Here is a 27,062-nt window from a genome sequence, read left to right on the forward strand (position 1 = left end):
GAGAATAACCATGTAGACCACGTTGTTTTGCCAAAGCCTTCAACTCTCTAACAAAAACCATTGTAATTTAATGGTATATACAAAGCATGTCAAATCTCTAAATGGTTGTTTTTTCATATATCTAAAAACATATTCTCCCCAACCTATTCCTCTCCTTGATGTAATCTCTCTTCCTAGCGTAAATAATATGGTTCCTAATCCTATCAGCGCCATGTTTCTTACATAAACAATAATGACCTTTGACCCCTATCCCACATACAGAACACATATAATTTATATTTCCCTGTCTGATGTAATAGGCATGTATACCACAGTATATACCAACACAACGCCGGTTGCATTGAATTTTTTTCCCCATGAGTGTAAATATACACAGATTCATGGTTATACATCTATCATATCATTTGTCTAAATGCAAATCATATCTCCACTGGTGAGCAGTTGAGTCATAGCTTATGCGTAATTGTGTAGCTGAAAATTGCAACTGCCGACAAACCAAAAACTATAAACGCTATCTCACGGTTTTTCTGAGCCTCTGACGGTGTATAAAACTGAGAGAGTGTTGGTCTCGGTTTTGGGTCAAGTGTCTTTTCATAAACAAGGAAGTATTCGTGCATGGCAGATTCAACATCCTTAAACGTTTGAATTGAATGTCCTCGCTTACGCAGTTCATCATTAATAAAATCTAATCTCAACATCCTCTGTCTGGCCCATTGTGACTGGGCTGCTTCGAGTTGTTCTAATGCTCTATTATGTCTTTTCTGCTCCTCTCCTCTCATACTAGAAAATAACAAATTACTCCCCGAAAAAGCTAGAGTGTTAACAATAGCTCCACCGACCATCATCGCAATTGATGCCATGATGTTTTGAACTGTGTTCAATAATACTATGTTTATAAAATATTCAAATGTTTAATTACTTCATTATGTCTTCTGGGATAAGCCCCTGTTTGATGAGCATATCTTTTGTTGCCATTGCTAGTCCTATATCAAGAACCATCATACCGATATCATAACCATTAAAATCTAGCTTGGGTGGTGTGGCTTTAGTAATCATTTTAGCCATACGAGCATAGCCAATGGCCAGGCCACTGACCACTGACTGAATGATATGTTGCTTTTACCAACATTTTACCATCTGAAACTGGAGTAGTCAGGCTTTCATAACATTACATGCGGGCTGAACTCTAATTGAACCTCCTCTTATTTTTGAACTTGTCGTGTTTTCTCTTCTCCGGTCTTAAAAAACAACTGCGCTGCTATAGCAACAACCCCTAGTATGTAGGGAGCCCAAGTTTTAATCGGGCTATGTCCAGTATTGTAGGCCTTTGCCTTCCTTGCTAGCTCACCCTTCCTACCAGCCGCGACTTTTCGAGGATTCTTAGTCACTCTCACTTGTGGTGCAATCACTTGTGGTGTTTCCACAATCACTTGTGTTTCCTCGTTCGCTTGCGGTATTTCTGTCTCCATTATTAATAAGTGGGCACGTATGTTTAAATTGACAATATCTAGCCGTTTTTAAAGCTGTGGTAAGTGGCGCTAAGAACATTCGTATCTATGATACAACTCACAGCTTACTGCGCTTATGGCGTGTTCGATGAATGGGTCTTTCTTGAGAGATTCGCATAAATACATGCGATTTTCTGCCGGGATAGGAAGAAACGTACTAGCTACAGCTGTGTATAGTTGTAACATAGCCGAACCTATTGTTTTAGTCATGGTAGCTCCCAGTCTAGACTCGTAATGCGTGTACAGTTTTTTTAATTTCTTCGTCGGTCATGTTATCAATTTTTTCAATGGTATTATTTTCCATCAAATATTGGGAACATTTTCCACCGGCTACCAAAGCCGTGAGTCTTTCTCTATGTTTGTCTAAAGATTTATCTACCATAGGTTCTAGCTCATCTTGGAGCAGTTGTTCGATAAGTTCGTTGCATTCCATAATGTAATACCGAAGGAGATATTTAAGTCTAACATAATAAAATATTTCATCTCCAATACAGCCCGAAATAATAAACTGTTGCGAAAGAATGAGTATTTCAAACCACATTATTACATAATAACGGCTAATATTCAATTTATGGTATTTTTACTATATTTCTGCTAAGCAATTTCATAAGCAACTGGTTGATCGGTTTTTAATAAGAGTTTACGGTGCTTCGTTTCCGCTAACAGTTTTCTGACTTTATCCCCTTCGAGCTTGGTAGAAATAACATCATTTTCGCGTAGACATTCCTCAAATGAATCTTGGTCTTTGCAATGAAACAAGGCAACCCCTTTGGTCTGCTCTCTGAGATCTTTCAGGACAGAGTTGTATTTTTGAGTAAGTACCCAAACGCTATGCTCCATATGCCGTCCGGAGAATGCTAAATATGAAAGCATATCTTTCTTTTTGGTAAGTTCTTTACTCGCACTGCAGTCCTCTATTATGAAAAGGGTTGATTCTCCCTTGTATTTTTCGTGACATACTCATAAATAGTCTTGTAAACGATCGCTTGGATCAACTTTGTACACCTTGGGATCATTCATTACCCAATCTCTCGATAGGTATGTTTTATTAATGTCTATAGACGGGCACAGAATAATAATATTGGTGAAAACATCCCGATAATGACTTTGTAAAATATCTAGAATAAAAGCTGTTTTTCCGCAACACGTTTGCCCACAGATGATAGTGCAGTGCGGTTCTTTAGGTAAAAGATTATTAATAGATCGCTTGCACGAATCTTCCATTCTGAATATTAAGTTGCGCGTCCATAATCACGTACAAATATATGTTTAATTTAACAGCCTCTTCGAAGAGCTTCCTTATCTGTATAGTAACACTCTGATTGGCATTTTCTATTCTCCGCCCACTGACGTGTAGTTGGTCATCGTCTGTGGTTCGCATGTCGAGCCATGGTGCATACTTTGTGGTAAGGAATTCACCCATAGATACATCCCCGAGAGATAAAATCTTTCATGACCGCGTTAACTTCTGGGCTTCGTTTTAATCTCATCCCACTGTTGATATGCTCGCATACCTTGACTATATAGTTAATTAGGCACGCCCTCGATAGTCAGTTCTACTTTTGTAATCTTGGGGTTTTAGAACTTCTCGGTATCTCTTGCAAATCCATCAGAGGGGTCCTCGAACAACATTAAAATACCCTTCAACGACTATAGTCAATTCTACTTTTGTAATCTTGGGGTTGTAGAACGCCTCCGTATCTCTTGCAAATGCTTGGGCGGGGTCCTCCAAGAACATTAAAATACCCTTCAACGATCTTGCGGGGACGTTTAGATTGACATTCCACGTTGTATCTCTTTTGTTCATGGCGATCTTTCGGTGTCGAAGCACGCTATCGTACAAAATGTCTAAACTTCCGGTATACTGGTTACGAATTTTTCTGGCTAATTCAGGATCTGTTTTCATATCATACTCCAGTGAGATATTATCAATAGAATAGCTACTATTATCAGAAGCTTTGATTACTCTGCTGTAGTCATTAAAAGTGAGTTTGTATTCTAACCTATCACCTAGGGATGCTTGATAGAAGGCATGTGACTATCTAGTAATTCAAAGTCGAGTGGAATATAGAATCAGTTACCTAATGCATCAGCAACGGCCTTATCTTCGACGATGGTATTATCACCACTATCAGAACCCACACGCAGTCTCAATGTGTTCTGATTACAAATACCTTGGTACTGTAAGTTTTCCCGTTCTTTAACCGTTCTCCAGAGATCCATGTATCAGAAGTATATATCGCTGTAGTCAATACTCAAAACTTCATTACCACTAATTTTAATCGCGATTTTCCTAACAATTGCACGACCTATGTTCTGAACGAGCTCTCTGTTAGCGTTGTCTGAAGTCAAATTAATTGTAAATGATAGTCGGGCAGTTCCTGGAACTAACGCATCGTGAGCGCCGAGATTAGGAAAGCGAACCAGATGTGTTTGATTCTAATCAATGGTATTCGGGTTATTAGTTATAGTTACAGACTGACGAATTGCTTTGACCCCTAATGGATCCCTAAGTCTATGTTGTGGATTTAATTTGCGTCCGTATTGCGAAGACATTGTTTATATTGAAACTATATAACCTTATGTTTAATATAAAAATGGATGATATTAATCTAGCTAACCTTACTGATGAAACCAGCTTTACGAATCTTAACGATGAACTTTTGAAACCAGCCGTTAATGATTATTATGATGCCTTAAAAGAAACTCCTTTTGGTCGTGACTATTCAAAGTTTACGATAGACAGTAATTGAATATTGCGACTGCGTGGCTCTCCGGATATTGATCTTATGAATTCTCGCACTAGTAAGCCCCTAGCCTTGTCTACGATAGCCAGTAAACATGGCATCAACACTGTTCGTAATGAATTAGGTTTTGTAGACTACTCACGAGAAAAACTTTCTGCGAAGACTACTAAGATTCTTCGGGCTGTGTGTACTGAACTCAGTGCCATAGATAAAGATAATTTGGAAGAAAGCTTGGATACGTTCTACGATAATTCCACGTTACAGGTACCACCATCCTTTGAGTATAATATAAGGGAATTACAAGGTCTTGACAAGGCAATGCAAACAATGTGGGGAGAACTCATCAATAATATAGCCAAGCTATCTGAACTCGACAATCATATAGCTTATGAGAAAACAAAACTTGAACAGGCGGGCGATGAATTCATTAGACGCCGCGTAGCGGAAAGATTGCGTAACTTAGATTTACGTTTCCATGGCAACAAGATGGACTTAGGTTCCAAACTCATCTTTTTTTTACAATTCCACCTCGGTTAAAAAAGGTTAGGGTTTGTTTAGATTCAACTATGTCATAAATTCTGCAACAGGGGCGGGGGATATAGCCACGTTTGTGGCAAACTCTTGTATTATCTGGAGACTTGAACGCCAGAACTGGAAAAGAATTGGACTTTATAGAAAATGACAATATTGATCATCTTCCTATAGATGAGAGTTTATTATATATTCTATCTGATAATATCTCTAAAGAAAGATATAATAAGGATGTTAAAGTAAATTCTTATGGTAAACAGTTTCTTGAATTTTGTAAATTATTCAAAATGTTTATTGTAAATGTTTATTGTAGATTATTTGATTTCACCAGCTTCCTGGAAATCATTTTTTGAAGATCTTCTGAATCCTATAGTGCACCAGGACCATGTATTTAACACAGAAATGTCAAATTATCTATCCAATCATAACTGTACAGAATGTAATATTTGTCAAAATAGTGAGGAGTTATCGCAAGAAATTATGGAATCTGAAATCCTTGAAGCCATTGATAAAATTAAGTTGAATAAATCTCCTGGTGTTGATGGTACCCTCGCGTAACCTTGATTCGTGGATATAAGGAAAGTACACCCAAATTGGTGGTTTAAATGTCTGATTTTGTTTTGTATACTCACTGATCATTTAATTCATCTATTAAACTATAAGAAAATGACGAAGATTCCACTCGTGACTGAAAAGTTTGTTTACCGAAGCCATTTGCATTCATCAGCCATTCATGTGCACACAAAATGTGACGTTACCTTGATTCGTGGATAACGTAGTAGGTTATTGTATCGCTATGTACGAGAGCCCAGTACCGTTACTGTGTAATATTTTTTTATGAATTCGAATCTATACCTACCAGCATTTCTGTGTCAGCTGATAACAGTTGAAGAGCATAGTTATTTAACACACAACTCCAAAACGAATCTTGTCAATAAAGTTATGAACACTATTTACAGGTAAGTTTGTGTCCTCTTTCAGTCCTACTCTTCCGATGGTTTGCATGGCAGACCATGGCAAGGGCAATAAAACATGTCATGCGTCCGAAGCACGCGCACTGGACAACAATACTGTTAGTGCACCCAGTGGTTACAGTCATGATACATGCACTGCCCCCATTGTACGAAAAACAGTGATGTGCATTGGGCCAGTTCAGCTGGCTGAAAGTGATGACACACGCAACATGTTTCGTCATCGGATATTGGTGAATCCTCACTGTCACTGCTGTATAGTAGATTAATCGCACCGGATGGGCCCGCTGCTGGCTCGGTGGTACTTGTGTTTCTTTTGAGATTGTTTAGCTGATGTATGTGACTTTGCTGGTCGTTTCTTATTTGGTACTGGCTGTTTAGAAGTTGAACTTTTAACATAGTTTTTAACTTGAATTTCTATCTCTGGTTCAGTTATGGCTTTGCCGCTAACGATCTTGTGGATAGATCTACGTGGTTTTCTTTGCTTCTTCTGAATGACGGGAAGCTGGTCAACAAAGAATTGGGTTTGGTCAAAGTTAGTGACGAGATTTTCCTTCTCAACGTTAGGGTTGGAACGTTGGCTGTGTACGTCGTCTGTAGCTGGTACTTGCTGCGACTTGTCTTCAACGTGTGATGCATGGATAAAAGCAGCTGGTTGGAATGTAGATTTATCAATCATACCTGGCGAAAAGGGATAGATTCCAGACTTTCTGAATGCTGACTGCAAGTGACCAGGCGTTAAAGCAGCAGAATATGCCCTGCAGGCTACGGAGGCGATGTTATATCTGTTGACTGTGGTACCATCAGACTTCAACAGCTTGTGACATTCGGCATTGTAGATTTTTGTAAACGGACCGAAACATCCCACGTCCATTGGCTGCAAAATATGACTTGTGTGAGCCGGGAGTACAAACAACACAATATTGTGATCTGTTGCCCAGTCTATCGGAGACAGAGAAATGTGCGACTTGTGGCCATCTTACAGAAGAAGCAAAGGTCTATTCGGCGTTGCTTGAGATGCATATCGAAGGAAATGCCTGTCCAAGTAATCTTGGAATATAACACCATTTGACCATCCCGATTCAGAAACAGTTCCGTCACTTCCCGCTGTACAGCCTTCAAGCAATTCACTGCGCATTTTAGCACCCGGAAATACAAAGAAAGGTGGAATAAATGTGCCCAGAGCATTTCCACATCCCAAAAGTGTGACGACAGACGATCTCTCCGAAGAAATCTCGTAGGCCACGGAATTTCTTGAGCCAACAATTTTCGGTGTGACATGGGACTGGTTGATTCCTTTCTCGTCTACGTTATAAATTGCTTCTGGTCTTGATTGGAAACCGTATTTGTCCATAATCATCGCAAGTTCATCATAATATTTGTTGATGCATTCCTCTGAACTTGCTTTGGCACGAAGTTCCGTGAGAGACTTGGCTCTTCTAATTTTCAACTCCGGCCATCGCTCCAACAGACCATATAACCACTTGACAGATAATGGATGGGACAGGTCACGTTTTCCTAACTGACAAGCAAAGTAAGACCCTAATTGGACAACCTCTTTCCTGGTATATCCGTATCCGATGGATGCCATGTATGTTACATGGTCAACAAGTCTAGTTTCCTGCTCCGCATCAAAAATTGGAGTTGCACCTGACTTGACAGTGTCAACATTGATCTTGCCTTTTATCCTGTCTCTCAGTGTTTGCTCGGGTACAGAGAAGTTTAATGCCGCTCTATGAACTGCAACTTTATTGTTTTTGACTTCCAAGTAAACATTAGTCAAAGCTGTAGGCGAATAACTTTTGTATCCCTGTCGCGAAGGCGTCGGTGAACCCTATGAAAATGAAAAAAAAGCTATACGAGATGGCCCGAAAATGTTTCCATAGATTTATAATTTTAACAGACGGCAGCTCCTCAAGTCACGTGACTTATGTTTATTGACATATAGACAAGCAGACGACGAGAGATGAGAAGGGTGGTGCTTACGGTATATATTTTATTTGATGTTTTGTAAATATGAAATTTGGTATTAGTGATCTAGGGCTATTTATCTCAGTGTTGGACATTTGGTTTTTCTGTACTTACGTGTAATGCAGCGATTCGGAACATTTTTGTCAGCAAGGCGTGGCAGTGTGTGTACATCAAAAGTACCGCTGTGTGACGTCATACGAGACTTAATTAACGAGATATCACGATAATTACCGCGATCCACGAATCAAGGTTATCCATGAATTTAGGTAACGGTTCTGTATATTGAATAATGGTATTTTCCTTAAAAGTTGGTGTTCCAGATTCATTGTTTCACTTTAAATAAAAGGCGAGGTCAATAACCCCAACAATTTCAGGGGGATTGCTCTCTTAAATGTTATGAGTAAGACATTTGCTAGTCTCTTAAGCAATAGACTACATTTATATGCAGAAACACATGGAAGTTATTGGAGAATATTGGAGGGGAGTGGTAAAAAAAAATAATTGAACTATCGATAATATTTTTCTATTATGATCATTAGTGCAAAAATATATTGCAAAGAAAAAAGGAAAACTGTATTGTTCTTTTAGCAATTTCAAAAAGGCGTTTGCTTTTGTAAATTGACAAATGTTACTTAATAATGGTATCCATGGTAAGATTTACAAAATTGTTGAAAATATGCATGTTAATGTTAAATCCACAGTATTATGCAACCATGGGAAAAAGCTTTCCAAATGTTTTACCTGTCTTAACGGCATTAAACAAGGCTGCATTATGAATCCGATATTATTCATCTCTGTTTATAAAGGAATATATATCCTCTGTCTATGAATGACAGTTTTCGGGATGGGATTTTTATTTCAGAGGAAATGTTGAATATAATAGCATTACTATTTGCAGATGATCTTATTATTGTCCCCGATAAGACTACTCATCTTCACATTAAACAGATTAAATTTCTTCAATAATATTGTGATAAATGGGGTATGGAAGTTAATGTAGATAAAACCAAAATAATTGTTTTTAAAAATGGTGGGCCTTTGTCCCATATGTGAAAAATGGTCATTAAATGATAACCAGTTGAACACTGTAAGTAGTTAAAAGTATTTAGGATTGATGGTCACCCTTTGGTAAATTGAAATGGACAAAAGCTTGTAAAATACTTTCAGAACAGGAAAACAAAGCCCAATTTATAGTAAAATCTGAAATATGAATATCCTTCAATAATGCATTTGAAAAAATTGACGGAAATATAAACCCCTTTTTAATGTATGGTAATGAACTTTGGGTGTTTGCTTATTGAGATAATATTGAATGTAGCCATAGGAAAGTTTGTAAAATTTTGTTTGGAGTAGGATATAGATTTGTAAATGCAGTTGCATATGGTTAATGTAGAAGACTCCCACTGAGTACTATCTATTATCTTAGAGGTATTAAATATTGGATACAGCTAATTATGATGGATAATGATAGATATCCTTTTCAATGTTATCTGATGTTAAGAAAAACTTGTGATAGACACAACCCAAATTGGGCCACCCAGGTGAAAAATTGACTTTATAGATATGGTTTTGGGTATGCCTGGACAGCACAAGGTGTTGGTAACACAGATTCATTTATCCAATTATTTAAGCAAAGAATTAGAGATTGCAACGTCCAAGATTGGCACTCTTCAATGATAACTAACCCCAGTTTGGTATTTTATTCATGTATTAAGCCATCCTTTCAACTTGACAAATGTATAGTAAATATTAACATTTCCAAGTGTAGTATTGCTCTGCTAAAATTTAGGGTCGGTTATAATTTATTGAGCAATCAGAAGTACAGAAGAACCTGGTCTGTTGATGTAGAGAATAAGTTTGTGTGCCCAGAATGTAATGTACTTGAAGATGAAGCGGACATAATTTTCAATTGTCCTCTGTACTCACAGATAAGAAGTAAATATTTTTCAGCATATGAGCATCTTAACACTTTGTTAGTCATGACATAGTAAGCATGTTAAACTCTTATAATGATGAGATGTTCTTTGATATAGCAAAGTACCTTTTTTACATGTTCTGTTTAAGAAAAGAATTGTAGTTTATGATTACAACACATATTGATGTATTGAATGTTAAAAGTGGGGATTACTTATGCAGTCACACCTTATACATGCTGTAAGTTTGTTAGTCACATGACTTTGTCTGTAATATGGGTCTTATGACCTTACACCTCAATAAATCCTTCAATCCTTGAATACTGTCAATTAACTTTAATATACTAATTGTAGTACTTCTCGTGTATAAATCATCTTGCAGTGCAAATATTGTTTTGCATGTTTCAATGTACATACTTAATGAATGAGGAATACTGTGTGCTGTGCTCACTAAAGGTCATGCTTTAATGGGAAATGAGTCACTTGTTATTTTGAACTTAGCAATTTCTGCATTCGCTTTAAAATCTTTGAAATAACAAAGACAGCTAAAAATTGAGTTCATTACATCTGCAAATATGAAGTACTATTGTGGAGTGTGAACTTTGGCAGACAATAATTTCAGGTCATGTTGGAAGGGATATTTATATGCTTACTAACCTTATAGTGCAGGCAGGCAGCTTGGATTGTATGTTCCCCGGGGAGTTGAAAATAAATATGAGTGCACAGTGATCCATGTGGTTTAACATAAAACTGACAAAGGTGGAACCACATGGTGAATTCATTCATAATACTTTTGTCAAGAAATCAGTGATTCCTGCAATTTGGCTGTCATCACACTAAAAAATCTTGAGACCTTCTCTTCATTGCCAGTCGTTCTTCGCCAGTGGTAAGGGAAACCATATCCCATGCTAATGCCTCTGCGCACAACACCTGAAAACATTTCAGAGCAATCTATGCTTCTCAATATTATGGGACACCTTCTAGACCATGGGGGAGCTTGTGTGAGAAAAACAACCACCTTCAGCTATGGTTACACAACAACCTTTCGTAGGGTGAATGCTCGGAAGTCATGGCTTCAACTGGGGTTCACATACTTGCCGGGACAACAGCAGTCAGGCAGGTTACGGTGGCTAATTTCAGTTTGTTGGTAGTAAACAACATGTCACAAGCAGGGAGGCTTCTGGACATGATTCAGACAATACATTGTATGCCAGTAGGGAGGAGAAGTCGGAGCCTGAAGTCTGCCACCTCCTACCAGACTTTCGACTGCCTGCTACAATGAAGTAGTCACCCCACCCCTTTTTGCTACAGAAACCCCTCTCAAATATATTAAGCCTTATCACAAAAAACGTGTGTATGAATACATAGATACATATCGATTCATAGAAAATGGCTGCCAATGGATCACCCCCATATGAACTGTAAAAGATATCTATATTTCCTCTAAAACACGCTGGGTCTCTTATACCAGCCAGGTCCTTAATACACGCCGAGTCAAGGGCTCTCGCGAAATTAACAGACGGCGTAGCGTCAAATAGAGGAAATACGGTAGTTTGATATCGGATGTTTGGGGCGTTCAGGCCGCAACCCTGACTGATTCGATGATGACATTAAAAGATTTAACGAAGGCATATCTTTTGCATACAAATGTAATGTTTATGAAACTGTTATAGAAATGTTCTATGGTGACCAGAATCGGAACAATTTAAGCTATTTCCTCACCAAAACAACCGACAATGAAAGTAAAATATAACATCATAAAAATTGTTTGAAAAAACTTTATTCATGACGACATGTTGTTTACAAACCTTTTTCTGAATGATATTCGTTGCCATCTCCGTCAACCACCACCGTTAGAATTTGGCAGGAGGGGATTTCAAAGTCCATCAGAAAACACTCCCCTTCGAAAGTCCACGAAAACAATGTTCCAACTGAAGTGATAGCTTATCAAACTTGATGAAATTCATTGCAGAACACGCACAATTAAGACAATCATACACGATCCACTATTTCTGGGACACAAATGTCTAAGTTGTGTCACTCTTTGGCTTTGGATCCGTGAAATCTTGAAATTAATTGGTCGCACCATGCAGATTCCTCGTTTCAAAATATCCGGCTCGTCTGCAGCCTAAAAAGCGGCTGTTCAGTCACATTGGTAATCATATGGATGTACCAGCAGGCTCGATCAATCCCAGATAATCTACCTGTTAATGTTGAACCACATCATAGATCGGGGTTGTCATCTTGCTTCATTCTATAACTCGTTACGGAGAATGTAAACACAGATTGTCAGCCATTGACAGCTGTGAGGTGTGAGTAACCGAGATGTAGGTCAAGTTCTGCCACATCCAAGTTCGGGGTGGAGAGGCATTTATTTTGATTTTATTATTGTTTACTGGGGGTAATTGCTAACTAACTAATAACACTTACACATGTTAAATGTATAATAGAATGTTAATTCATAAAGTTTGCTGTAGAAATATATTCGTTCAGCATTTTGAAACCTTTTTTCTATTACCCGTCACCCGTACAATAGAAATGATGGCATGTTCGATTTCCAAGAAATGACCTCTCTCACAAAATTCTGAGAAATGACAGTCAGTCCACAGTGTACAACAGTGTACAACAGTTTGGTAGAAATTAAAACATCTCTCTTTGGACTAAGTTTGGTGTGTAATTTGTCAACTTCTTTTGAAAAACTATGTGTTTTGAACACTTATTATGAACTACTCACAACTATGGTGTTTTTAATCTTGAACTTTAGTAATAATTGTTATATATATAACTACCTGTGACCACTTTTCAGAATGTTCTAAGATTGCGGACCTGTGCACCTGTGTTATTACGCGTTGCAAGAGAGCGCCGTTTTCAAAGCGTTGTTGCCGTCATTGTAGAACGGAGATTCTAAAGCGCTCGGTTCAAAATTATAATAAAGAGGTACCGGTATCTATTCTACAGTGGGACTACATCAAATTTCAAAACACAGATGTGTCTGATTTACAATTAAATGTTACCATTTTGGTTAAATATTGCTTCACAAAGGAAATAAACAATATGCACTGCCCCATGTGATCATTAAAATCTCAGGAATGTCCGTGTAAAAGAACAAATCCCTTGTTAATTGTTTTGGATCCAAATGACAGAATGGGTTTTCTGACTAGACTGACTTTTGATCAGTATACCCCATTTACCAAGTATGAACTGTTACATTGGATTCAGGAAGGCCTCACAGGTTATACGTGTTTCCCCTCAAGCAAAACCTTTTTTCACTTGATTGTTGAATTAATATAATTTAAATCAAATTATTTTTTAGTAATTATCAAAATGAAGATGTTGTTAGGTTGCTTAAATAAGATATGCAATAATTGCTGTAGTGTATAGTCCAATCTTGATATTCATACCCTACTGAATGTTTTAGTTTTGGCTTAAAAAATAAAAGAATACGTTCTCAGACAATGGCTTTTGAAAATATTGTGGGAGCGGGTGGTGTTTATTGTTGTTCAAACTAGGGAAATAATGTGTCAACAGCTGATTGCTATTTCCGACTTATTTTACAAGGCAAATACATATGTAATCTTAATCTCTGCTTATGAAAAATTGTCCGGCATACAGCACACAAATACTATTGACTTAATGATGATGCGAGCGGTGCCTGAGAACCAAGACTATTATTTATTTTTAGCCTTAGACCCCTAGTTTTGATAGTGAAGAAATATTTGATTAAAGTCAAAACGGCTGCAGTGTTTATGCAATCTTATTAGGTGAACCTTTGTAACCTGTGGTGTTCACAGTAAGTGTACATTATGAGATGGCTAATATTTTTAAAGAACTATTTTGGTATGATTTTCATTTGTTAGTGTGTAAAGACGAGACATATGTTTGACTAGAATCCAATAGCTATTCTCACAGGCCTAGCTGCACAAAAGAAACAACATGGAAACAAAAAACAATAATACATAATAATACATATGACAATAGTTTGATTGGTATTTATTATGTATTTTCAGGAAATTTGACTCCCCGACATAAAGAGGTATTCTTACGTAATCCTCTATTTGTTGGCATGAGACTACCAGAAGTTCGAGAAGTAACCCCTCTAGAAAAAAAGTTTAACAGGATTTCCTCACTGTCATTAGACCTGCTGAAGGTAAGTAGTTTTGACTTGTATCCTGTATGAATACAACACTGTTAAACACATGGCAAAGGAGGTATTCAAGGAGTAATATCTTAACTTTGAGACTGCTGAATTCATTTGAAAAATGTCGTGTAGCCAATATTTTTGGTATTTCTTAAATGGCAGATACTTCTGAAAACACCTACATATTTTATGGTATGGTCCATCCATTTACACTGAAATGTTGTTAAGGTGCATAGCAACACAATGTGACACTGATTTGTTCATACAAGACATATTAAGACATTAAGACATGTAAAATAAAATTGATAATGTTAGCTACCTCAATTAAGCAGGCCCATGTAAATGGACCTATCAGAAACATATCATACTTATCTACCTTTATGACCCTGTGAATTTTTTGGGGCACACTGATATGTCATGTCAAGGGTCATGGTCTTCCTCAATGTTGTAACCTTATTGAATAAACAAATTTAAATGTGTTTGCGCCTCAACTCATGAAGGTTGTATTTGTAAGTCAATGAAACTTGGTTATTGTCTTTCTAAGGAGGAGATTGAAAAAGGTTGTGTATAAGGCCCAGGTCATAGTGAATGTCATTTCTGAAATATGTTGTGTCAGCAGAGGAATGGATTCTGGTAGTTGAAGGCGACAGAGTCGGCAATGGTGGTCCTTAGTCCAACACACCACTTCGACCCTAACTTTGCCTAGGCGGACGGTAAAATGGGCCCGATTCTATCAATCGGCTGGTCATGTCATGCCCTGTGCATACAATATTTCGCACAAACTTTTGATACCTAAAAATAAATTTATTCTTAATGTCTATTGTAAATGTATATGAATCTATAAACTTGCTTAGAGCCCAATGCCCAGAAGGCAGTGGCTCATGGGCCAATCTGGTGATGCTGCCCTCCGAATTCCAATTAATTGTCATGGGCCGAACCAGCCTGACCCTTAATTTGGTAGATAGCTATAGCTTTTCATGTCAAATTTGCTGGAGTATAACAACCCTTTATCCTCGGTCTTTGCAGATTGGAAATCGGCTGCAGTATAAGACTGTCCTTGTAGACACTCCATGGTGGGTGAGGAAAAGGGGTGCTGAATCATTTTCCTTTCGACATGGCTTCCCAACACCCTGATTCAAAACGTAGATACATTAAATCTGACAATTCACCTGACAAATACCACCAACCTATTGACTATTGACTATTGGCCAAGTTTTTTGATTATCGAAGCTTGTGACAAAGAACCCATCAAACTAAATCCGTTTGCAATTTCCAAAGGTATCGCTGGTACCTGCGGTGAGGTTACAAATGTCACCAAACTTCGATCCGGTTCTCTCCTTGTGGAATGGGCACGGAGACAGCAATCCATCAATCTTCTCAGTTATATCTAAAACACACAGATCTATTTGATATCCATCAGTACAGTTCTTACAACTCGTTTTCCCCTCCTGGTGATAAAGCTCCAGGAGGTTCTTCTATCCTGGTGAAGCAGAGCATAATCCATAGCCCTGTTCCACTCAACACTACTCTACAAGCTGTTGCTGTCCGTGTTACTTTGAACATAGTGTCCATGATGACCTTTGTGGTAGTGACCATTTTCCAACAATACTTACAACTATTAATCCGTCTGACAAACCACCTTCAACAAGGTGGAACTTTACAAAGGCCGATTGGTCTTTATTCCAAACACTATGTTCTGAAAAACTAAAACCTGACAGTTTCAGAAATGTTCCTGATCCTATACATTATTTTCCAGATATATTAAATGGTATTGGAGACGAAAGCATTCCTAAGTCCTCTGCAAACTCTCATATACGTAAACCATGTTTTGATAATAATCGCAAACAAGCTAGGAAAAATAGAAAGAAAGCCGAGAAATATTTCTGACGACATCCAACTGTCCACAACTTGAATAATGTTAAAAAAAAGGGCGCTAAAGCAAGACGTACCTTTAAACAGAATAAACATCAATCCTGGAGGAACTATGTATCCAAAATCAATTCCTGCACACCCATGTCCAAGGTGTGGAACATGATTCAAAAGAATAACGGCAAAGGATCAAAATCTGGAGTTCCCCATCTCAAAGATGGTAATACGAGGGGTGTTCATTAAAGATTTCCCCTAAACCACTTAGGGGTATCATATTTGGTTGAAATTTCACACGTGTAATGATACATGTATCTATGGGTTATGTCTGAATTTGCAGCACCGAACTATTAATCTTACCACTTTTACAGGTGTTATGATCGAGTAGGGTGTGACAATGAAGCCAGCAGAATACCGAGCAGTGATTAGGTTTTTATATTTGAAAGGTCACACACCAAAAGAAACTTTCAATGAAATGAAAGCAGCTTATGGGGAAGATGCCCCATCATATGACGTTGTTAAACACTGGCATCGCCGGTTCAAGTGTGTTCGGACATCTGTGGAAACAGCTGCCATTCCTGGTCGCCCCCATTCAGCCATTGATGAGGACACTATCCATCAAGTGGAGACCGCCATTTTGGCAGACCGACGTATAACTGTTCGCCAGTTAGCACAAGATGTCAAGATCAGTGTGGGGTCTGTGGAAAAAATCATCCATGACAATTTGAACATGCATAAGGTGTCTGCACGATGGATTCCCAGGTTGCTCACACCTTTCCAAAAGCAGGAACAAGTCAGTTGCTCAAAGGATCTTTTGGACATGTGCCAAAAAAACCAGGCAAACTTTTTTGACAGACTTATCACACAGGATGAAACATGGGTCCTTCACTATGATCCTGAGACTAAAGTTCAGTCGATGCAATGGAAGCATGTGGAGTCACCACCCCCAAAGAAGGCACGTGTCCAACCCTCTGCAGGCAAGGTCATGCTCACGGTGTTTTGGGACCAGCATGGAGTAGTGATGATGGATTTCTTGGCAAAGGGTATCACAATTACAGGAGCTTATTATGCTTCACTGCTGCGGAAATTGCGGGACGCTATCTAGCTTAAGAGGCGTGGCATGCTGACCAAGGGTGTCCGTCTCCTGCAAGACAATGCTCCAGTACACAACTCTCATGTTGCCCAGACAGAAGCGCGGTCCTGTGGCAATGAAATCCTTCCACATCCTCCTTACTCTCCTGACCTTGCACCATCTGACTTCCACCTCTTTCCAACCATGAAGTCATTTTTGAAGGGAAAACGTTTCACAGATGAGGAAACACTGATTTCTGAAGTCAAGTCCTGGTTTGAGACGCTAAATGAGGGCTTTTACAAGCGAGGTCTCCATAGTTGCATAAAACGATGGGAGAAGTGTGTAACTCTTGGTGGTTCCTATGTGGAGAAAGACTAATACCTATACCAAGTTTCATTCCACTAGGTCCATCGGAAGTGGGTCAGGGGAAATCTTTAATGAACACCCCTCGTACACTTTTAACCACTAAATCTGAAATAGCCAACAAACTTGGTGACACTTTGGCAAATCATTCCTCATCATCAAACTATAATCCTCAATTCCGGAGGTTTCAAAAACAGCAGGAAAAAAAACCCAGTAAATTTTAACTCTGATAATGGTGAGGACTATAATGAAACATTTTCATTCCATGAATTATTTACTGCCCTAGGGCAGTCTCATGACACTGCAACATCCACTATCAGCTCCTGAAACACTTGCCTGATTCACGTTTAGAAATGTTACTGAATATATTTGATGAAATATGTACAACCGGAAATTTCCCTCCTTCATGGCACAATGCTATATTATTCCTAGTCCAAAGCCTGGACGGGATCACACAGATCCATCCAACTACCGTCCAATATCATTAACAAGCTGTGTCAGTAAAACCATGGAGCTCATGGTCAACAATCGATTAGTCTGCTACCTGGAGACCAATAACCTCCTGAGTGACAAGTCACATCCAGTGTGGTTTCCGAAAAAACAGAAGTACCATTGACTATTTGGTGCGTTTAGAATCGTTTATTAATAAATTCCACATACTGTATCAATCTTTTTTAACCCCCGCCCAACAAAGTTGCCGGGGGATATAGAAACGGGCTCCGTCCGTACGTCCGTCACGTTTCGTTTCCGGAGCATAACTCTTAAACCGTTAAATATATTTTCATCAAATTTTGCAGGTCTGTCAGGTTCATGCTGAACTGGTGCCTTTTGCTATTCAGAAATTTACGAAATGTTTATTTTTTACGTTTCCTTGGCAACAAGATGGACTTAGGTTCTGTGAGGGTAGGGTTTGTTTCCGGAGCATAACTCATAAACCGTTCAATATTTTTTCATCAAACTTTGCAGGTCTGTCAGGTACATGCTGAACTGGTGCCTTTTGCTGTTTAGAAATTTTAGAATTTTTTTTTATTCACGTTTTCATGGCAACAAGATGGACTTAGGTTCTGTGAGGGTGGGGTTTGTTTCTGGAGCATAACTCATAAACCGTTCAATATTTTTTCATCAAACTTTGCAGGTCTGTCAGGTACATGCTGAACTGGTGCCTTTTGCTGTTTAGAAATGTTTATTATTTACGTTTCCATGGCAACAAGATGGACTTAGGTTCTGTAAAGGGTAGGGTTTGTTTCCGGAGCATAACTCATAAACCGTTCAATAATTTTTCATCAAACTTTGCAGGTCTGTCAGGTACATGCTGAACTGGTGCCTTTTGCTATTTAGAAATTTTAGAAATTTATATTTTTCACGTTTCCATGGCAACGAGGATGACTTAGGTTCTGTGAGGGTAGGGTTTGTTTCTGGAGCATAACTCATAAACCGTTCAGTATTTTTTCATCAAACTTTGCAGGTCTGTCAGGTACATGCTGAACTGGTGCCTTTTGCTATTTAGAAATTTACGAAATTTTTATTTTTTATGTTTCCATGGCAACAAGATGGACTTAGGTTCAGTGAGGGTAGGGTTTTCTTCCAGAGCATAACTTATAAACCGTTCAATATTTTTTCATGAAACTGTGCAGGTCTGTCAGGTACATGCTGATCTGGTGCCTATTGCTATTTAGAAATTTTTATTATTTACGTTTTCAATGGCAACAAGATGGACTTAGGTTCTGTGAGGGTAGGGTTTGTTTCCGGAGCATAACTCATAAACCGTTCAATAATTTTTCATCAAACTTTGCAGGTCTGTCAGATACATACTGAACTGGTGCCTTTTACTATTTAGAAATTGACGAAAAAATTTTTTTTTACGTTTCCATGGCAACAAGATGGACTTAAGTTCTGTGAGGGTAGGGTTTGTTTCCGGAGCATAACTCATAAACCGTTCAATATTTTTTCATCAAACTTTGCAGGTCTGTCAGGTACATGCTGAACTGGTGCCTTTTGCTGTTTAGAAATGTTTATTATTTACGTTTCCATGGCAACAAGATGGACTTAGGTTCTGTGAGGGTGGGGTTTGTTTCCGGAGTATAACTCATAAACCGTTCAATAATTTTTCATCAAACTTTGCAGGTCTGTCAGGTACATGCTGATCTGGTGCCTTTTGCTATTTAGAAATTTACGAAAAACAATTTTTTTACGTTTTCATGGCAACAAGATGGACTTAGGTTCTGTGAGGGTAGGGTTTTCTTCCAGAGGATAACTTATAAACCGTTCAATATTTTTTCATCAAACTGTGCAGGTCTGTCAGGTACATGCTGATCTGGTGCCTTTTGCTATTTAGAAATTTTTATTATTTACGTTTCGATGGCAACAAGATGGACTTAGGTTCTGTGAGGGTAGGGTTTGTTTCCGGAAGAAATAACTCATAAACCGTTCAATAATTTTTCATCAAACTTTGCAGGTCTGTCAGGTACATGCTGCACTGGTGCCTTGTACTATTTAGAAATTTCCGAAAAAAATATTTTTTTTACGTTTCCAGGGCAACAAGATGGACTTAAGTTCTGTGAGGGTAGGGTTTGTTTCCGGAGCATAACTCATAAACCGTTCAATATTTTTTCATCAAACTGTGCAGGTCTGTCAGGTACATGCTGAACTGGTGCCTTTTGCTGTTTAGAAATGTTTATTATTTACGTTTCCATGGCAACAAGATGGACTTAGGTTCTGTGAGGGTAGGGTTTGTTTCCGGAGCATAACTCATAAACCGTTCAATAATTTTTCATCAAACTTTGCAGGTCTGTCAGGTACATGCTGAACTGGTGCCTTTTGCTATTTAGAAATTTTAGAAATTTATATTTTTCACGTTCCCATGGCAACAAGGATGACTTAGGTTCTGTGAGGGTAGGGTTTTCTCCCAGAGCATAACTTATAAACCGTTCAATATTTTTTCATGAAACTGTGCAGGTCTGTCAGGTACATGCTGATCTGGTGCCTTTTGCTATTTAGAAATTTTTATTATTTACGTTTTCAATGGCAACAAGATGGACTTAGGTTCTGTGAGGGTAGGGTTTGTTTCCGGAGCATAACTCATAAACCGTTCAATAATTTTTCATCAAACTTTGCAGGTCTGTCAGATACATACTGAACTGGTGCCTTTTACTATTTAGAAATTGACGAAAAAAATTTTTTTTACGTTTCCATGGCAACAAGATGGACTTAGGTTCTGTGAGGGTAGGGTTTTCTTCCAGAGCATAACTTATAAACCGTTCAATATTTTTTCATGAAACTGTGCAGGTCTGTCAGGTACATGCTGATCTGGTGCCTTTTGCTATTTAAAAGTTTTTATTATTTACGTTTCGATGGCAACAAGATGGACTTAGGTTCTGTGAGGGTAGGGTTTGTTTCCGGAGCATAACTCATAAACCGTTCAATAATTTTTCATCAAACTTCGCAGGTCTGTCAGGTACATGCTGAACTGGTGCCTTTTTCTATTTAGAAATTTACGAAAAACAATTTTTTTACGTTTCCATGGCAACAAGATGGACTTAGGTTCTGTGAGGGTAGGGTTTTTCTCCCAGAGGATAACTTATAAACCGTTCAATATTTTTTCATCAAACTGTGCAGGTCTGTCAGGTACATGCTGATCTGGTGCCTTTTGCTATTTAGAAATTTTTATTATTTACGTTTCGATGGCAACAAGATGGACTTAGGTTCTGTGAGGGTAGGGTTTGTTTCCGGAGCATAACTCATAAACCGTTCAATAATTTTTCATCCAACTTTGCAGGTCTGTCTGGTACATGCTGAACTGGTGCCTTTTGCTATTTAGAAATTTACGAAATTTTTATTTTTTACGTTTCCATGGCAACAAGATGGACTTAAGTTCTGTGAGGGTAGGGTTTGTTTCCGGAGCATAACTCATAAACCGTTCAATATTTTTTCATCAAACTTTGCAGGTCTGTCAGGTACATGCTGAACTGGTGCCTTTTGCTGTTTAGAAATGTTTATTATTTATGTTTCCATGGCAACAAGATGGACTTAGGTTCTGTGAGGGTGGGGTTTGTTTCCGGAGTATAACTCATAAACCGTTCAATAATTTTTCATCAAACTTTGCAGGTCTGTCAGGTTCATGCTGAACTGGTGCCTTTTGCTGTTCAGAAATTTACGAAATGTTTATTTTTTACGTTTCCTTGGCAACAAGATGGACTTAGGTTCTGTGAGGGTAGGGTTTGTTTCTGGAGCATAACTCATAAACCGTTCAATATTTTTTCATCAAACTTTGCAGGTCTGTCAGGTACATGCTGAACTGGTGCCTTTTGCTGTTTAGAAATTTTAGAATTTTTTTTTATTCACGTTTCAATGGCAACAAGATGGACTTAGGTTCTGTGAGGGTGGGGTTTGTTTCTGGAGCATAACTCATAAACCGTTCAATATTTTTTCATCAAACTTTGCAGGTCTGTCAGGTACATGCTGAACTGGTGCCTTTTGCTGTTTAGAAATGTTTATTATTTACGTTTCCATGGCAACAAGATGGACTTAGGTTCTGTAAAGGGTAGGGTTTGTTTCCGGAGCATAACTCATAAACCGTTCAATAATTTTTCATCAAACTTTGCAGGTCTGTCAGGTACATGCTGAACTGGTGCCTTTTGCTATTTAGAAATTTTAGAAATTTATATTTTTCACGTTCCCATGGCAACAAGGATGACTTAGATTCTGTGAGGGTAGGGTTTTCTTCCAGAGCATAACTTATAAACCGTTCAATATTTTTTCATGAAACTGTGCAGGTCTGTCAGGTACATGCTGATCTGGTGCCTTTTGCTATTTAGAAATTTTTATTATTTACGTTTTCAATGGCAACAAGATGGACTTAGGTTCTGTGAGGGTAGGGTTTGTTTCCGGAGCATAACTCATAAACCGTTCAATAATTTTTCATCAAACTTTGCAGGTCTGTCAGATACATACTGAACTGGTGCCTTTTACTATTTAGAAATTGACGAAAAAAATTTTTTTTACGTTTCCATGGCAACAAGATGGACTTAAGTTCTGTGAGGGTAGGGTTTTCTTCCAGAGGATAACTTATAAACCGTTCAATATTTTTTCATGAAACTTTGCAGGTCTGTCAGGTACATGCTGATCTGGTGCCTTTTGCTATTTAGAAATTTTTATTATTTACGTTTCGATGGCAACAAGATGGACTTAGGTTCTGTGAGGGTAGGGTTTGTTTCCGGAGCAGAACTCATAAACCGTTCAATATTTTTTCATCAAACTTTGCAGGTCTGTCAGGTACATGCTGAACTGGTGCCTTTTGCTATTTAGAAATTTACGAAAAACAATTTTTTTACGTTTCCATGGCAACAAGATGAACTTAGGTTCTGTGAGGGTAGGGTTTTCTTCCAGAGGATAACTTATAAACCGTTCAATATTTTTTCATCAAACTTTGCAGGTCTGTCAGGTACATGCTGAACTGGTGCCTTTTGCTATTTAGAAATTTACGAAATGTTTATTTTTCACGTTTCCATGGCAACGAGGATGACTTAGGTTCTGTGAGGGTAGGGTTTGTTTCTGGAGCATAACTCATAAACCGTTCAGTATTTTTTCATCAAACTTTGCAGGTCTGTCAGGTACATGCTGAACTGGTGCCTTTTGCTATTTAGAAATTTACGAAATTTTTATTTTTTATGTTTCCATGGCAACAAGATGGACTTAGGTTCTGTGAGAGTAGGGTTTGTTTCCGGAAGAAATAACTCATAAACCGTTCTATAATTTTTCATCAAACTTTGCAGGTCTGTCAGGTACATGCTGCACTGGTGCCTTGTACTATTTAGAAATTTCCGAAAAAAATATTTTTTTTATGTTTCCATGGCAACAAGATGGACTTAAGTTCTGTGAGGGTAGGGTTTGTTTCCGGAGCATAACTCATAAACCGTTCAATATTTTTTCATCAAACTTTGCAGGTCTGTCAGGTACATGCTGATCTGGTGCCTTTTGCTATTTAAAATGTTTTATTATTTACGTTTCCATTGCAACAAGATGAACTTAGGTTCTGTGAGGGTAGGGTTTTCTTCCAGAGGATAACTTATAAACCGTTCAATATTTTTTCATCAAACTGTGCAGGTCTGTCAGGTACATACTGATCTGGTGCCTTTTGCTATTTAGAAATTTTTATTATTTACGTTTCGATGGCAACAAGATGGACTTAGGTTCTGTGAGGGTAGGGTTTGTTTCCGGAGCATAACTCATAAACCGTTCAATAATTTTTCATCCAACTTTGCAGGTCTGTCAGGTACATGCTGAACTGGTGCCTTTTACTATTTAGAAATTTACGAATTTTTTTTTTTTCCGTTTCCATGGCAACAAGATGGACTTAAGTTCTGTGAGGGTAGGGTTTGTTTCCAGAGCATAACTCATAAACCGTTCAATATTTTTTCATCAAACTTTGCAGGTCTGTCAGGTACATGCTGATCTGGTGCCTTTTGCTATTTAGAAATGTTTATTATTTACGTTTCCATGGCAACAAGATGGAATTAGGTTCTGTGAGGGTAGGGTTTGTTTCCGGAGCATAACTCATAAACCGTTCAATAATTTTTCATCCAACTTTGCAGGTCTGTCAGGTACATGCTGAACTGGTGCCTTTTACTATTTAGAAATTTACGAAAAAATTTTTTTTTACGTTTCCATGGCAACAAGATGGTCTTAGGTTCTGTGAGGGTAGGGTTTGTTTCCGGAGCATAACTCATAAACCGTTCAATATTTTGTCATCAGACTTTGCAGATCTGCCAGGTACATGCTGAACTGGTGCCTTTTGTTTTTTAGAAATTTACGAAATTTTTATTTTTGACGTTTCCATTGCAACAAGATGGACTTAGGTTCTGTGAGGTTAGGGTTTGTTTCCAGAGCATAACTCATAAACCGTTCAATATTTTTTCATCAAACTTTGCAGGTCTGTCAGGTACATGCTGATCTGGTGCCTTTTGCTATTTAGAAATTTTTATTATTTACGTTTCATCGCAACAAGATGGACTTAGGTTCTGTGAGGTTAGGGTTTGTTTCCAGAGCATAACTCATAAACCGTTAAATATTTTTTCATCAAACTCAGCATGTCTGTCAGGTACATGTTGAACTGGTGCCTTTTGCTATTTAGAAATTTTAGAAATTTTTATTTTTTACGTTTCCATGGCAACAAGATGGACTTAGGTTCCATGAGGTTCTCATCTCATTATGCAAGCTATCTCAAAGACCGATGGCGGCTTAACGTGCATTCCTAATAATATGGAAAAATATATCTCATTCTTGTTGACTAAAACTATACATTATAAGGACAAGGATGGGAAATCTAGAATAAAGCAAAGTAATTGACTTCGATTCATAGACTCCATACAGTTTCTGTTATCTTCCCTGGACAATTTAGCTAATGCGAACAATCCCGATGACTTTGCAATAACAAATGAATATACTGGTCAGATAACTCGTCATTTGTTGCTGAGAAAAGGTGTATATCCTTACAAATATATGGATGATTGGTCTAGATTTGATGAAACTAAATTACCACCCCTTGAATCATTCTATAGTAACTTAACAGAATCTGAAATAACTGATGCTGATTATGAACATGCTCTGATGGTGTGGGATAAATTAGGTTGTAAGAATTTAGGTGATTATCACGATCTGTACTTAAAAACTGATGTACTGTTACTCGCCGATATATTCGAGATATTTAGAAAGACATGTTTAAATTAATACAGCTTGGACCTGGCTTGGTACTATTCCAGTCCCGGACTATCGTGGGATGCATTGTTGAAGAAGACCGGTGTAGAACTAAAACTACTCACCGATTACGATTTGCACTTGTTTGTTGAGAAAGGATTAAGAGGTGGTATATCGATGACAGTGAAAAGATATTCTAAGGCTAATAATAAATTAGTGGAAGGATATGATCCGAGTAAACCCGATACGCACATATTATATATCGATGCCAACAATTTGTACGGATGGGCTATGAGTCAACCTTTACCCACGGGTGGTTTTGAGTCGGTTGATGTGAATGATAGCGATGTGATATCGATCCCCACAGATTCCGATGCGAATAAAGGGTACATACTAGAAGTTGACTTGGAATATCCAAAAGAATTGCACAAAGACCATAACAGTTATCCGCTAGCTCCCGAAAGATTAATGGTGAATAATGATTAGATGTCGGAATATCAACACTCCTTGATGGGTAATACTAGGTTAGCTAACGTAGAAAAACTCGTACCAAATTTGATGGATAAGACAAAATATATAGTTCACCACAGAAATCTCCAGTTATATCTATCATTAGGCATGAAACTAAAGAAAATACACAGAGTTCTAAAGTTTGATCAAAGCCCTTGGATGGAGCCCTATATAAGGCTGAACACAGATTTAAGAAAGATAGCTACCAGCAATTTCGAAAAGAACCTATATAAGCTCATGAATAACTCAGTATTTGGTAAAACTATGGAGAATCTAAGGAAGCATGTTGATGTTAAATAAGTCAGATCTAATGAGGAAGAAAGACTCAGGAAACTTATAGCCAGTCTGGCTTTTGACAGAAGCAAGATGTTCGATAATGACTTAGCTGCACTAAAGTAATATAAAATTCAACAGACCGGTGTACGTTGGTATGAGTATTCTTGACTTGTCAAAACACTTAATGTATGACTTTTATTACAACGAACTTAAGAAGCAATATGGTGATAGATGTGAGGTGTTATATACCGACACAGATTCTTTGTTGATGGAAATACAAACCGAGGATGTATATAAAGATATGGCAGAAAAAATAGATATGTACGACACGAGTGATTACCCAAAAGATAATCCACTGCACAGCGTAGTAAATAAAAAGGTGTTAGGTAAGATGAAGGATGAATGTGCTGGGACCCCTATAGCGGAGTATGTCGGATTAAGACCTAAGATGTATTCTATAAAGAAGGCCAATAATGGAGAGATAAGAAAAGCTAAGGGTGTTAAGAAGTATGTGGTAAAAAAGCATATCAAACAAAAACAGTATAAAGAAGCATTATTCAATGGTAGAATATTCAAACACGAGATGAACACTTTAAGAAGTGTCAATCACAGGATATATGGATTAAGAATGAACAAGACATCCATTGTCCCCTTAGATACAAAGAGATGGATTGATAAGGATGGTGTAACTACCTATGCTTATGGTTATGGTGGTAATACTGTATCGCTGGGGACTATGAGCAACTCTTCTCGTATAAATGCCCTGCCCGGTCCATCTTTAAGATAATAAAGATTAGGCTCTCCTTCTTTCATATATCTTAAGGGACCAAATCGGATCGGTTGCGCTACATAGGCCTCCTTCGAGTTCACTGGGCTGGTATAAATATCTTACGCTTACTTTATCCGGAAGTTTTTGTTCTTTGCCTCTCCTCGGTGCTGAAGATTCGGAAGTCACAGATTTCATTTTAATCGCATCGGATGGTTTCTTTCCGATTAATCTCGTTACTTCATTATTTAGCTCTGATACAACAGCTGATAATCGTGTCACCCATTCGATTGATCTTAATCTATCTGATTTCATTTAAATCCCATACTGATATCCAAACAAACGTTCCGCTAATGTCCAGTTAAATCTTTCAACGATAGCTGACTACGGTGGGCCTCTTTTTCACCACGCCTGATTTCAACATGGTGCTTTGTTAATAGTTTAGTTACTGATCCCATAAACTCGCGACCGGGATCTACTTGAAATAGCTTGAGCCATTTCAGTGGTCCGCGTTTATATATACGGCTCAGTGCATTAGCTACATCTGTTGAATCTTTCGAGGTTAATGGTTCAGCCTCCTTGTAGCGACTAGCCACATCCACTACAGTTAAAGCGTATTTATATGTTTTGCGTCTTACCTTATCATGGGGAACAAACAATGATGAGCTTCATTCGTTGTAAAAATATCAAACTCCTTCCTCGGTATATAACGCGGTGCCGGTAAGTATATTTGCCACA

The 27,062-nt window shown here is 38.0% G+C and overlaps 1 protein-coding gene across 1 annotated transcript in view; it reads left to right on the top strand.

The window, feature by feature from the left end:
* The window catches only part of LOC124117405 (cyclin-dependent kinase-like 2), a 304,230-nt gene that overhangs the window by 115,109 nt on the left and 162,059 nt on the right, over nucleotides 1-27,062 (top strand). Inside the window, exon 6 of the mRNA XM_048402623.1 lies at nucleotides 13,649-13,788. Coding sequence (XP_048258580.1) covers nucleotides 13,649-13,788 — 140 coding nt within the window. The remainder of the gene's footprint in view (nucleotides 1-13,648; nucleotides 13,789-27,062) is intronic.

This window comes from Haliotis rufescens, unplaced genomic scaffold (assembly GCF_023055435.1).
Source record: "Haliotis rufescens isolate VD_foot unplaced genomic scaffold, xgHalRufe1.0.p SCAF_28, whole genome shotgun sequence".
In the NCBI taxonomy this organism is placed as follows: domain Eukaryota; kingdom Metazoa; phylum Mollusca; class Gastropoda; order Lepetellida; family Haliotidae; genus Haliotis; species Haliotis rufescens.